This window comes from Palaemon carinicauda, chromosome 8 (genome assembly GCF_036898095.1).
Source record: "Palaemon carinicauda isolate YSFRI2023 chromosome 8, ASM3689809v2, whole genome shotgun sequence".
Classification (NCBI taxonomy): domain Eukaryota; kingdom Metazoa; phylum Arthropoda; class Malacostraca; order Decapoda; family Palaemonidae; genus Palaemon; species Palaemon carinicauda.
In genome coordinates, this window is record NC_090732.1 from 3566702 (window position 1) to 3581264 (window position 14563).

General features: G+C 45.8%; 1 protein-coding gene across 2 annotated transcripts in view; it reads right to left on the minus strand.

The window, feature by feature from the left end:
• LOC137645606 (cobalamin trafficking protein CblD) overlaps nt 1–14563 on the minus strand; it is a 79463-nt gene that overhangs the window by 9493 nt on the left and 55407 nt on the right. For both annotated transcript variants that reach the window (XM_068378404.1, XM_068378403.1), the window contains exons 6-7: nt 14327–14463; nt 11933–12152 (exon numbers count right to left, since the gene is read on the minus strand). In XM_068378404.1, coding sequence (XP_068234505.1) covers nt 11933–12152; nt 14327–14463 — 357 coding nt within the window. The remainder of the gene's footprint in view (nt 1–11932; nt 12153–14326; nt 14464–14563) is intronic.

The window sequence follows — 14563 nt, forward strand, 5'->3', positions numbered from 1 at the left end:
AAGAAAAAGGAGTTGTAGGCTGCAAACGGAGATTCAAAAAGGCGCCTCAAGCACCCTTATAGGGAGATGAGAGGCCCTTACGACGAGGCGGACAGTGGGCCTTACGGCGAGGGAGGCCAACAGCAACAGCAACAGAAGAATCCTCCGAAGAGGAGTCTCTATGAGTGTACTCTCTCGCGAACGAAAGAGAAACACTTCGTAGAAGAGACTGGTCAGCCAGTGACCTAAAAGGAGCAATCCTCCGAAGAGGGGCTCCTGCAGTTGCCCAGCCCCTTGAGCGAAACTGCAGGTGTGATCGCTCAGCACCAAGAGCATAGTCGCACGAAAAAAAGGCAAGAGAAGAACCCCCCAAAGGGGGAAAAACTCAAGCCTGGACAGGAAAAACTTCCCTCGGAAGGAAAGTTACCCGCCCAAGGAGGCAAGCCTCCTGAGAGTTCTAAAATGAACTGGAGAGCTGTCCGTCGTCACGGGAGTACTTCCAGTAGAAGGAGACACGCCCCTGACGAAAATACAAGGGGGGAGGCAGCAACAGCCGAATCCCCAGGACTCAACAAGACAGCTCACACCGTTGCCATATTACAGAAACGAACTAGATCGGTAACTGTAAAAAAAATAAAACAAATAACATTAGTACACATTCATTCCCCCGGGAAGGCTCCGAAGAGGAATCCCGAGGGAAAGTAAACAAGAATTACACAACAGGCACGTGCCCTCACAACCACTTACACTCACGGAAGGAGAGCTGTAACCAAAACAGAATTATAACAATTATAATTATGTAACTATGTAATTATGTAATTTAAAAATGAATGAACACTAAAGAAAGAACGAAAACCCCGAAAGGAATCGTTCTACAAGCTGAAAAAAAAAAAAAACTACAATTAGATTCATAAACTAATTGAGACAAACGTACGGCGTAGCAACCCCTCCACACGGAAAGGAAGCTACAAGGGCGTAGTAACACGTAGTAAAAGGGTGAACGACCTCAAGAGAGAGAGAGAGAGAAAGACATAAGTCAAACTCGATCGCCACCCATAAAATTACGCCGTGGAGGCCTAACTGCCGAGGACTCCACGTAGATATCGTACACTACACACACAATTCTGAAAAGGAAACTTACTGATTTCTATACTCAAATATATATACAAACATGAAAACATGTTTACATATATATTGAGTAAATGAAAAGTAAGCGATTAAGTAAAGACAAAACAAACAATGGCTGCCAAGAGAGGACCAAGACAGAGACGTCTGTCACAGTCCGAGCCATAAGTGAAAGTGAGCATTCATCTGTGTGTGAGGGGGGGAGGGGTAGCTAACTACCACTCCCCTACCCCCCCGCTAACTAGCGCGGGGGTAATACACCCTCGTTAAATTCTAATGGCTCGCCATTTCAGCTGCGCTAAAAAGTAAACCCTCTGTAAATAGCGTGGTTTGTATTTCTGTTACGGAACAAATTAGTTTTATATAGCTAACTTTACCCTTTGCAACGAATACGTCTGCTGAATGTCAAAACATGCCCAGTATTACAAACGTTGACGTCCCTCTCAAACTAAAAAACAGGACCTAACTCTTATCTAAAGGTGGTAGTAATGAATAAGAGCAAATAAATCCTAGAATAATAAGACACCATGACACGGTGACGAAAAAACCTTCAAGGTACTCGGCCTAGAAGGGTAGCCAAGGAAGCCCATAACCTAAAATAAACGTTCCAATATCAATGATATAGCGATTAAGGCTGAATATAAAGCATTGCATAATGTGAATTGGCAAAGAGCAAGCGCGATGAGGTTCAAAACGAATTACAATTAGTATGGGGGACCAATTGCAATACGTCAAGAACAAGATGCGGAGGTAGCAAAACCCAACATGGCTGCCGTGGAGCGGAACCTCCGACTCCGAGAAAACTCGTTGACACTAATAACAAAAAAAATAAAGGCATCGCTACCTCCAGAAACTCAAAACTCATAGTTCTAGTACTTAACTTGGATGAGGAAGCTTGACCGTCCGACATCTCGTGCATAAAAGCACTCAAAAGAACCAAAATCACAAAGCAAAGGAACGCACGGGTAAACGCCGAAGATGCTATGAAAGGAGTGACGTAGTTGGCGTGGGTGGAGGTAGTGGTAGTAGCAATCAGTAGTGGATGTAGAACGGCACCTCATAGTAACGGGGATATTTGAAGAGGAGATATCTAAATGGCACGAGACCTCTGATAGTGGTTTTCACGCCCCAGTTACTATATACCGACACCTAATATAGGTGAGCGAGCTGGGTTTATCCCTGGCATTCCTATGCACTTTTTCTCTGGTAATATATAGCAGTTATTATACCTTAGAAATGATGATAAAGGAGCATTTCACTGGGCGGCACAGGTCTCTCGCCCAGAAATAGATTTTCCCTTCGTCAAAATCCCTTTTATATAAATATAAACCATATGGAAGTTAAAATCACTAATATAGCCTACAAAAGAGCACAGCATGTGGTCTTATATTACACCTAGGATAATCACTGAAAAAGCTTCTCCCTTCCCTGATATTAGCCCCCTCTTCCTTTCTTCAGCCAACCAACGATGACTTTGGGATTCTAGCCTTTCTTCTTGATTGTGTGAGGGCTATTTTGATGTGTTTTTATGTTAGTATGTAGAATCACACCAATCTCTTTAGCCAATGACATGATACCTACGTGAGGGATTACTCTAACGCCCCTGACAACCACCAAGCTCAGAAACGTAGGGATGCTTACACCTCAACCCACCACCAAATGAAAAACATGCAAACCTAGTCTTTATTTATGATTATGTATGGGCTATTTTAGTGTATTTCTACTTTGGCATATCTGTTCAAATCACAAAGAAAGCATTCTCTAAAGTAAACGTAGCTGTGTCGTTCTTCCCCTCCACCCTGGTACTCGCTCTCTAACTCCTACCTACAACGCCACCTAAAAGACCAATTATGCAAGTTGTTGTAAGTAGTTTGGTCAAATGCCATCCCTCATATCTAAAATCACACCAAATCATCTCTATACTATATATAATCTTTCCCTTATTCCTTTATAAATTTCTGAATTCCTAGATCATTTACTTGTATCTTAGGATATTTCATCAATATCATATCACTGATCACATTTTTAACCTCAATAGCTGTAAACATGAGATTTATTTATTCTTATTTCATTCCTTATTTTCTCAACAAATTCTTTATTCTCTCAATAATCATTTCCACAAAATAATATTTTCATGTCTTAGATATATAGTATATAAAGTATCTCATATTAGTATTGTTCATCGTTTTCACGACTAAAAGTTAGCCTACTGTCATATTTCCATTTATTGATATTTTATGCAGCATTTGTTATGCAAGTGTGAACTGTGTATTTCATACCAAAAACCAGAATTACGAAATTTTACTTGTCTAATGAACTTAAATCTATATTAGGTCGGTCTCTTGGGCAGAAATAGGTTTCTTTTGTCATAGGAAGAAAAGCTTTTTGTTTATCATATGTATACCTTACAATTATGCATTATAGTAGACTTCTTGTGTCAAAGGAAACAAACCTACATTTTCTTTACATTGTTGTTTAACGTAAGGTCCGTTATCAATGAGCAATTTTATATCTTTTGCTGGGTATCTATCGTGGAATCATTATGCAATCATATAATCAATATCACAATTAATATAAAAGTTTATTCTACACAAAATCACAGTGCTTTACTATTATATCGAGTAAAATAATATAAAAATTCTGAAAAATTATTTTATGATCACTTCATAATGAATAGAAATAATTTCTTAGTTGTTTAGAGTGAAACACAATAGAAAATAAAGCAAACTTATGAAAAGTTTATTCTGCAATCAGCAGCAAAACAACTAAACATGGAAATGTTGGTTATTATAGAGTAAGTAAGCATGTACTGTATATCCGATGGTGATAAATGCTGTATATGGCTACTGAGGGCAGATCCACTGCTGCATAGTGAAAAGGTTAAAGACATTGTCAATAAAGGATCTGGATGTTGAGGAGCCACTGTCCTTGACTTACAATCATACTTCTGAGTTTTGTTAGGGTTCAACTTCCTTCCCCATAATTTACACCGTCATAATTTTAGCAAGATCTATCAAACTTCTGGTGATCTTGAGCATAACAAAATCAAAAATTTTAAGTAATTTTTATTTTTCCTAACATACTTACCGAGAACTACTTTCTTAGGAGTTACCTGTAATCTCCTCTCTACCGACCAGAGTTTTGTGTAGTATACCCTACACCGGTTTTCTATGGAGGGCTAACCCGGGAGTAAGAGAACGTGCCTTGAGCTAGGTCGGCGTCAGCTTGGGTCCCGTTAGCCAGTAAGTTCCTCGGATGTTGCGACAAGTCCCTGCAAGGCCAGAAAGGCACTCGGGGAAGGTAGGGAGGGCCATTACCCGAAAGTAGTTCTCGGTAAGTATGTTAGGAAAAATAAAAATTACTAAAAATTTTTGATTTGTTCCAACACAAATACTTACCTCGAACTACTTTCTTAGGAGACTTACACTTTAGGAGGTGGGAGTGGCTTCCTGACCTTCAGACCCAGCAAAGCGGACGCCAAGTATCCTAGATATGAACTAGGTTCTTAAAAACTGGGAAACGAACGGTAGGGTAAACTACACAAAGAACTCACGTTAGTGTCTAAGTACTCACCCTTTGAAAAATCTTCTGATGTTGAGTCCAGTAACAAAGTTGCAGAGACGTGTTCTTCATTGGTTACATAAGTGTGGTTATCTCTGATAGGGATAGGAAACGGGGATTAGGGTGAAAAGGAACGAACCTGTGTCTCCTGGTTTTGCTATCCACGATTGTGCCTGGGGCTTCACCATTAAATCACTTGGAGCGCGGAGATGACTGTCCCAATGGAGAACCCATCTAAGGACCTTCTTGAGTAATCCTTGAAGTAATGGGCAGTAAAGGTCGACTGGTTCGACCAGGTGCCCGCCCGAAGGATCTGGCCCACTGCCATGTTCTTCTCAAAGGCTAAGGAAGTGCTAAGACCTCTGATGTCATGGGGCTTGGGAGTACCTGGCAAGGCTAGTCCCTCCTTGTAGGCCATGGCAATAACTTGTCTCAACCAAAAGGATATGGTATTCTTCGATACCTGCTTCTTTGTAACACCTGTGGAGACGAAAAGGCTCTTGATGCCCGGCCGGAGATGTGCAGTCCTCTCAAGGTATTTCCTAATGGCACGGACAGGGCATAACCTCAAATCCTCAGGATTCCCAGTCCTAGGAATAGCTGGCAGAGAGAACCCCTCGAATTTAGGATCCCAGACTGCTGGGTTCTGGGTTTTCGCCACGAACGAAGGGACGAACTTGAAAGAGATCTCTCTCCACCCCTTCGAATGAGACGTCATAAGACAGCCCATGGATCTCACCTACCCTTTTCACAGAGGCCAAGGCCAACAAAAAGACCGTCTTGAGAGTGAGATCCCTGTCAACAATATCCTTCATTGGTTCGAACGGGGGGCTACTTAACATCTTCAGGACCCTAGCCAAGTCCCACTGAGGCACCCTAACAGTTTGAGGGGAGTAGGACTGTTCAAAACTCCTGACAAGCATAGAGATGTGTCTAGAGGAGCCCAGGTCGATGCCCTTCAGAAGGAAGACTTGACCCAAGGCTGCTCGTACTCCTTTTATAGCTGGGATTGACATCCCTATCTCGTCTCTGAGATATACTAGAAAGTCTGCGATATCTGGGACTGAGGCTTTAAGGGGTTTGATGCTCTTCGAAGAGCACCACTTCGTGAAAGAGGCCCATTTCGCTTGGTAGACCGCTGCCGACGACCTTCTCAGGTATCGCGACATCCTCTTAGCCGTTCCTGACGAATATCCTTCCTTCCTCAGGAGGCGCTCCATAGTTTCCAGGCGTGAAGGCGTAGAGACTGTGGGTTGTCGTGGAACCTGAGAAAGTGTGGCTGTTGTAGAAGATCTGGCCTGTCGGGGAGTGGCCACGGAGGATGGCTTGTCAAGTCTTTTAGGTCTGCGAACCACTCTCTCTCCGGCCACCAGGGCGCTACCAAAGTCATCCTTAAGTTCCGGGCAGCCCTTACTCTGTTGAGCACTTGCCTGATCAACGTGAAGGGGGGAAAAGCGTACACGGCTAGGTTGTCCCACTTGTGCTGAAAAGCATCCTCCAAGGCTGCCTTTGGGTCTGGGACAGGAGAACAATACACAGGGAGTTGTGCGTTCAGCTTGGTTGCAAAGAGGTCCATCACCGGGGAACCCCACCGTTGAATGATGAGCCTGGCTACTTCTGGGAGGAGGGACCACTCTGTTCCTACTATCTGACCCATCCTGCTGAGACCGTCGGCTAGGACGTTCTTTTTCCCGGGGATGAACCTTGCCAATAATACTATTTGGTTCGCCTCCGCCCAATCCAGGATCTCTAGGGCGATATCGCACAACTCCCTTGATTTTAGGCCTCCTTGCTTCTTTATGTACGCTACCACTGTGGCGTTGTCGCACATCAACGCCACAGTGTTTCCCCTTAGTAGATCGATGAAGTGTAGGCAAGCTTTTTGGACTGCCTTCAACTCTAGGACATTGATGTGTAGGCCTTTCTCCCCGTCCATCCAGGTTCCTCTCGCCGTCCCGTTGAGGAGATGGGCTCCCCATCCCTGGTTGGAGGCGTCTGTGAATAGGAGCATCTCGGGAGGCTCGGTCGCGAAGGGCATCCCCTTGAGCGTGTTCGACCGGCAATGCAACCATTCCAGGAAGGTATTGTGTTTGGCAGGACTGGAATTAATTTCTGGGGCGAGTCCAGTTGGTTCCAGAAGTTCTTCAGGTTCCATTGGACGGCCCTGAGTCTGAGTCTCCCCTGGGGAACCAGTTTCTCCAATGACACCAGATGACCTATTAGCCTTTGCCAGTCCTCCGCCCTCCTGGGTTGCCCCGACAGGAAAGGGAGAAGGATCTTCATTAGATTGCTTACCCGCTCCTCTGACGGAAAAGTTTTCACTAGTAGGGAATCCAGTGTCATCCCCAAATAGGTCATTCTGGTGGAGGGAGATAGGTTCGATTTTTCTGGGTTGATCATGATACCCAGACCCTTGCAAAACTGGAGAAGTTTTATACCCTGCTCCTTCAAAACGTCCTCTGAGGAGGAAAGAGGCAACCAGTCGTCCAGGTACCGGATGAGGCGAATACCTCGCTCGTGAGCCCACACCGAGACTGTCGTGAAGACTCTCGTGAATACCTGGGGAGCTGTCGACAACCCGAAGCAGAGGGTCTTGAATTGCAGGATCTGGGTACCCCATTTCACCCGGAGAAACTTCCGGCTTGAGGGGTGGACCGGGATATGGAAGTATGCGTCCTTGAGGTCTATGGTCATCATGTAGTCTTTCTCCCTCAAGGACAGCAAGACCGACTTCGGAGTGTCCATTTTGAAATATGTCTTTCGCACAAACTTGTTGAGAGCTGACAGGTCTATCACCGGTCTCCACCCCCCCGTCGCCTTTTTTACCAGGAACAGTCGGCTGTAGAAACCTGGTCCCGGGTGCAGGACCTCCTCCATGGCGCCCTTCTCCAACATCGTGGACACCTCTTCTTGAAGGGCCGCCCTCTTCAACGGGTCCTTGGGTGCCAGCCACTCCGACAGGCTGGCCGGAATTAGAGGCAGGGGTTCCGTTAAGAACGGTAGCCTGTACCCCTCCTTCAGTACGGATACTGTCCAGGGCTCTGCTCCGTGAGCCTTCTATGCTTGCCAATGCAGTCTGAGGCATCCCCCAATCTGAGGCTTGGGCAGGAGTATGGGGCCTCCCACTCTACCTCCTCCTGGAGGAGCGGCCTGAACGGCCTCTCCTGGAGGCAGAATACCCTGTTCTAAACGAGGCAGACGCTGCTGGAGCTCCTCTACGGGGGGGCTGTGGTGCTGAAGCCCACAAGGAGGAAGGGGCTTCTCTCCTCGTCAGGTTAGGCGGGGCCTGAGAAGTAGAGGGCCCGTCTGATGCTGATCTCTTGTAGGAGGGCCTCCTTACCGGTTGGGGCCTGGGAGCGTTCACTTCCTTTCGTTTAGCCACCTTCTCCATAATCTCTTCTAGCTCTTTCAAGGGGAACAAGGAGTCACCCCACACAGGAAGGCTCCTCATGGCCCTCGCCTCCCTGTCTGGGACCGGAAGCTTCGCCAGAATAGTGTCCCTTTTGCGAAGAACCCAATTCGCTGAAAGGGCAAGGGACTGATACGTAAGGAACTTCAGGGTCTTGCCCCCGGAGATGATAAGCTCCCTCAGGAGGTTTTGCTGCTCCGGGTCCGTTAAGTCATATGTGGCTTGAACACCTACCAGTGTGGAAGCCCACCAGTCCAACCAAGAGGAGACGTGCACCAAGTCTTTCGACATCTCCTCCATCATCGCAGCCTCCGACTGCGAAAAGCAAATCGGGGCTGAAGAGGCTCTGTCCTCCGGGGCACCCTGTCCTAGAACGTCGAGGTCAGGCTCCACTTTGCAGGCTCCCGGTCGTTGTCCCTCTGGCACATAGAACCTACTCTGTGTCTTGAGCCCTTGGAGCAACTTCGAGGAGCTCTGCGTTTTGGGAGCTTCGGCATTGCCTGCCACAACTATCAACATGAGCCCGTCCCAGGACGAGATCTCGGGCCACAGGCAGGGCCAAGGAGGTTTTCTGTTGGACGGGTGCCTACATCAAGCGGGTCAGGCTGGACCTCCAGTAGTCCTCATCGGTTGGGACCGGTTCCTCAATCCGATGATGCCTTCGAATCAGGCCTATAACCTTCCGATAGGCCGAGTCCTCGGTCGGGGAACCTTCTCTACCGTCAGCAGTACCTTCCGCCTGATCCCGAGGAGCCGGGTCACCGGGCACTCCCACCGGGCGCTTCGGTTCTGGAACAACAGGCACTCCCCTGCAGTGGTACCGGTCTTCCCCGGCGGGAACCTCCGCACCAGGTTCGGGGGTCAGAACTGGCATCGCCGTGCCGGCGAGGACTACCGTTCGTGTATTCTCTCTGGGGGACAAGGACGCGGATCCCGTGGGCTGACCCGACGGAGGGAACCGTTCCTTTAAATCCGAGGGCCGAACCAGCTGTGCTGATTCGGCCAGGCTGCCCGTACGGAAGCACGGTTTCCCCCGCTGGGCGGGGTGAACCGGACGCTTCGCGGCCTTCTCGCATTTCTCCCTGCGAGGGTCATATCTGCGTCTGGAGGAAGGCCTTCGCGGCGATAAATCCCTGGACTGCCGGTCCGGGGAATGCTGCAACTCAGACTTACGGGGAACGAAGACCCAATCACCTTCGGGGGACCTACTCCTCCTGTACTTCCTCCGTAGAGAGCGGGACCGTTTTCTACTGAACCTCGAACGGGATCTTGAGCGGGAACGCCTGCTCCTGGACCGCTCCCTCCGTCGCCGATGTCTCCTCCTCATTTCCTCTTCTGAAGAGAATGAAGCCCCACCATCTGAAGAGCCCGACGAAACTGTACCACCCGAACGACGGGCAGAAGCGGGGGCTACGGAGGGCTTCGCGACCTGCTGCGTACCAGAGGTCGAGGGTTGTAGGAAGGTCTCTGGAACCGCCGTCAGAGGAGCTGGAAAAGAGGTTTGGCGCACTACACTAGGGAACCAGGTATCCAGCCCCTCTTCCATCCGCATTGGGGACCTACCTGGCGTTTTAGGGAGCCTCCACCCGAAGGGCTCACTTACCGTGGAGTCCAACTTACCCTGGGCGTCACCAGCTGCTGAAGAACCTGAAACACAGGCCCACGAAGCGGGCGAAGAAACAGGCACAACATTACTACACCACAAGGGGTCGTCGGAGGAAACGTGCCCCCCAAGCACAAGGGCAGAGTCTCCAGAACCCCCAGACACAGCACTACCAGGCCCCCCACTAGCCTGAGAAGACCCAGAAACCCCCACTTCACACACATAAGACTCATGGGGAAGGGCCCTCGGCTCTTTCCCCGCAACGGACTTACCTCGTCCCCTACTCTGGGTAGGGGAAGTCGAGACAGAAGCCCCGTCGGACCGTCCACTGGGTGACGGTAACGGCGAAGAGATGCTAGATTTCCTGGGCGAACGTTTCGACAACTTCTTCTTCTTAGTGCCGTAACGCACCCACTGAATCTCACTCCAACTAACACACTCAATGCACGTATCCGATGGCGAGCACAACCTGCCCCTACAGGAAGAGCAAAGGGAGTGAGGGTCTACTTCGGGCTTGGAAAGGAACGCTCCACACGACTTTCCGGCTCTAGGCCCAGGACAACGGCGGATCTGCTCCATCGCACACAACCACAAGGCACAGGAACGAAGGGAATCAACAAGGAATACACTTGGAAAGCACAAGGAAGGGCAGTGAACACGCAAGAACACAAGGGATAAGCACAGAGATACCACGCGGTAACCACGCGGGACACACGAGTCGGACACAAAGGGTCGTAAGAGACGAGAGGGACGTGATGGTATCACGTCGCGACCAGAGAACTTACTGGCTAACGGGACCCAAGCTGACGCCGACCTAGCTCAAGGCTACCCTCGGGGCACGTTCTCTTACTCCCGGGTTAGCCCTCCATAGAAAACGGGTGTAGGGTATACTACACAAAACTCTGGTCGGTAGAGAGGAGATTACAGGTAACTCCTAAGAAAGTAGTTCGAGGTAAGTATTTGTGTTGGAACAAATCACTGTTAGACTTTTGGGCTTGGGGGTACCACAGGGGACACAACCCTACATTTTACCACTGCCAACACAAAGGGAGACACCAGCATTGGGGAGAAGCTACCAGCTTTCTCAACAAAGTCATGGAGGGTCTACCTGAAAAGACATAGGGAAGCTCAAACCTTCCTTAGGTCAAACTCCTCGTCAGTAGTCTGCACGGAAACAGGTGAAGAGCCTCCATCCTCAAATGGGATGCGGCAAACTCTGAGGGAACCCCACACGCCACCACAGTCTGAAAAGGCTTCCCGATGTATATCCGAAGATTCCTTACTCCTTAAGCATACTCCCCAGGGACAGAGCATGGGGCGTATGCACAGGGGGCGTCAGCAGACGCACCCACTAAGGAAACAGAAGCGAAAAACTTCTTCAATGTCTGCTTTGGTATTGTCAAGGTAGACCTAGAATAAAGCTCAGCTCTCTTCTTCCCCTTAGGTCATACACCTGCCATTGCACAGGAGGTCCTGTCCTACACACAGCACATGCAAACAATCATTTCCCCTGCATGATACACACAGAGTGCAGATCAGATGATTTCCTCAATAACAGATTACAACATCCACCATTTCCCTGGCAAGTATGAATCTTTTGCTTCACGTCAATTGCAAGAGCAATTAGCCAGTATTTACTTCCAGTAAGAAAAAGAAAATAAAAAAATTTGGATAAAGCAGCAATGAAATGACTAGCCTACTCGTAGTGGATGAAATTCAAAGGGAGGCTCTTCTGACAGGTGGTGAAGTGTGCCTTCTCTCCTATGTGCATCACCTGTCATTAACTGCCTCATTAATGAATCTAACAGCCGTTCCAGCTTGTGCCAAAAACAATCTCCCTATTTAGAGGCGGAGAGGTTTGTATATACAGTACATAGGAACAAATGGTTGTGCTTAAGCTTAATCTTTACAGCGGCTCCCCTTTCTTTCGGGAAGAAAAGTGCTTTCATACGAAAGAGAAAATTCTTGTAAAGTTGAAATTGTCAAATCTATTCCTTCCCTTTGGAGAATAGCATACAAACCTCGGGTAAATTCAATGAAATAATCATACTGTATTTCCCAATGTAACTACCAACTATTATTATTCCTGCATCTTTATACCTAATCTGTCAACATATTTTCACACATGCCAGCATCTCCACCACCCTTCTACCTTTTTCTTTATGGTGTACCCGAATGCAGATTATGCTTATTCATCACATCTAAAACATCCAATTTAATTAAGGTTATTGCAGTAAAAAATCCAGCATACTTACCCACAAATACATGTGTACCCCAGAGTCTATGAGAAACAACTTTGCAACAACCAAGATCTTCAATGCAGAAGCCCATATGTCGGTATCGCTCATCGGTTTCAAAGAGAGTTGCATTGGTGTAGGGACCATGAAAAGGCCTTCCTGAAGTAGGGTCAATAAAATCTGCCCAATAACCTTCAGCCTTCAACTTGGAGCAAATTTCATCCGCAGCCTGAACAAACTGAAAAAGAAAAGTTTTGACATTTGTAAATATATTTGAATGAAATTATAAGTTCAAAAATCAAAATGGGTCGAAACATTATTCTCTTGTAACCCATTGCCAGTTAGACTACTTGTCAGTTAATTTTTTCACTTGATGCAATTTGCATTTGGTGAAGATTTAAAAATATTTTATGTTGAAGGATGACAGATAGGTATAGTCTTCAGCTTTCAACAGTTTTTCCGATTTTTTAAAACCTCTATGCTTTATACTGTAAGATAAATACAGTATCCAAATGTTGTGTACGACTAGATCTTATTGGATTTTCAGTATCTAGATACACAGTCAAGAACTAGGCTCAATATATTCTATAAGTCATGTATAAATTTGAATAGATTTATGCTTCCTAATATTACTACAACCACTTACATCAGTGTTCTACATAATTATGAAAATCTTCGCAACTTTTTGAATTTAAAGAGGATCATTATACTGTTTGGTCTAAGTATTCGATTAGTGCCCAAAGATTTTATGTTAGATTTTCAACGTACATCATCAAATATTTGAAATAATTTCCACTAAACCTTATTCATATTGCCTTCCCCCTGTATGTTATAACTTGGCATACCATCTGTGGTACTCTTTGAAAAACCATATCAGCTCGAGTATGCTTTATATTTGAAGTAGAACTTGAAAACAAGAAAACCATATGTAAATATTGAAATACTAAACTTTTATTATCAACTCTTCAGTGATCTGATGATGCATTTCCATGACAATGAAATATTTACCATAGGTTCTGCAATGTATTTCCCTACTCCAGTGGTTCCTGAGATTGAATTGCCTTGAACTGTGCCAAAATCTCAAGACAGTTTATGTAAAGGAAAGACTCTACATTAGTGCAGATGCCTATATGGCAAGGATAATCCATAGTAGTTCCCCACCCTTCCTAAGAAGCATAATTGAAGAGGAAAAGGTCTTGAGCCTTTATTATCATTATTATCATTACTTGCTAAGGTACAACCCCAGTTGGAAAAGCAGGATGCTATAAGCCCAGGGGCCCCAACAGGGAAAATAGCTTAGTGAGGAAAGGAAACAAGGAAAAATCAAATATTTTAAGAAAATTAAAAACAATAAAATAAATATTTCAAATATCAACTATAAAAACTTTAACAAAACAAGAGAAAGAGAAATTAGATAGAACAGTGTGCCCGAGTGTACCCTCAAGCAAGAAAACTCTGATCCAAGACAGTGGAAGACAGAGGCTATAGCACTACCCATGACTAGAGAACAATGATTTGATTTTGGTGTGTCCTTCTCCTAGAAGAGCTGCTTACCATAGCTAAAGAGTCTCTTCTACCCTTACCAAGAGGAAAGTAGCCACTGAACAATTACAGTGCAGTAGTTAACCCCTTGGGTGAAGAAAAATTGTTTGCTAATCTCAGTGTCGTCAGGTGTATGAGGACAGAGGAGAATCTGTAAAGGTTATGCCAGACTATTCGGTAATGAGTAGGAAAAGGGAAAGTGAACCGTAACCAGAGAGAAGGATCCAACGTAGTACTGTCTGGCCAGTCAAAGGACCCCATAACTCTCTAGTGGTAGTATTTCAACGGGTGGCTGGTGCCCTGGCCAACCTACTACCTATCTCCAGTAAAAGGCCAAGAACCAAACAATGACAGTTGTCCCACCATTTAATTAGATCCAAATGGTTCTGAGTAGAGGGAATATAAGTTTTGGACATGCTTACCTCCACCCTCCTGATATCTTTGGTACTACAAAAATTCTACTGTGAAAACCTGGGGATTCATCAGAGACAACTTAAATCTCTTCTTTATCCACAAGCTTTGACTGCAAATCCATATCAAGAAATCACTTTGCATCTACACTACAATTTCTTGTATGTTACGTCTAGCAGCTTGTGAATTTTGAATATTCACTTCTGCCTTTGAATCTTTATAGCATAATTTTACAGGACATACACACCTTCCAGCTAATCTGTATCAAAAGGCTATTTGTGATTGTAATGGTAAGATTATTCTCTTTTTATTCAATCCACAGAAAACAACACAATCCACTCTGCTTACACATGATGCACTAAATACCTGGACTAAAGCATTGTGGGACCAAAATATGCATACACAGTTGGAAACTACATAGAAAAAAATACAAACCTTCAATAACTACTCGATACTTACATACTTGATGAGTTCTTCTCGTTCATTTTCCATCTCTTCCGACCATCCGCTCATGTCATGCTCGGTTTTCTGACTCAATGTTAACACCGACAATGGGGCGCCATGAATATTTCGACCAGGAAACAGATCTAAAAAATCTGAAAAGTTCATTGGTGGTTTAAGAACAATCTAACTCTTTGTAAAGTCTTATACTGTAAACCAAATTACTGTATACCTAAATTATCAGTACAAAAATAA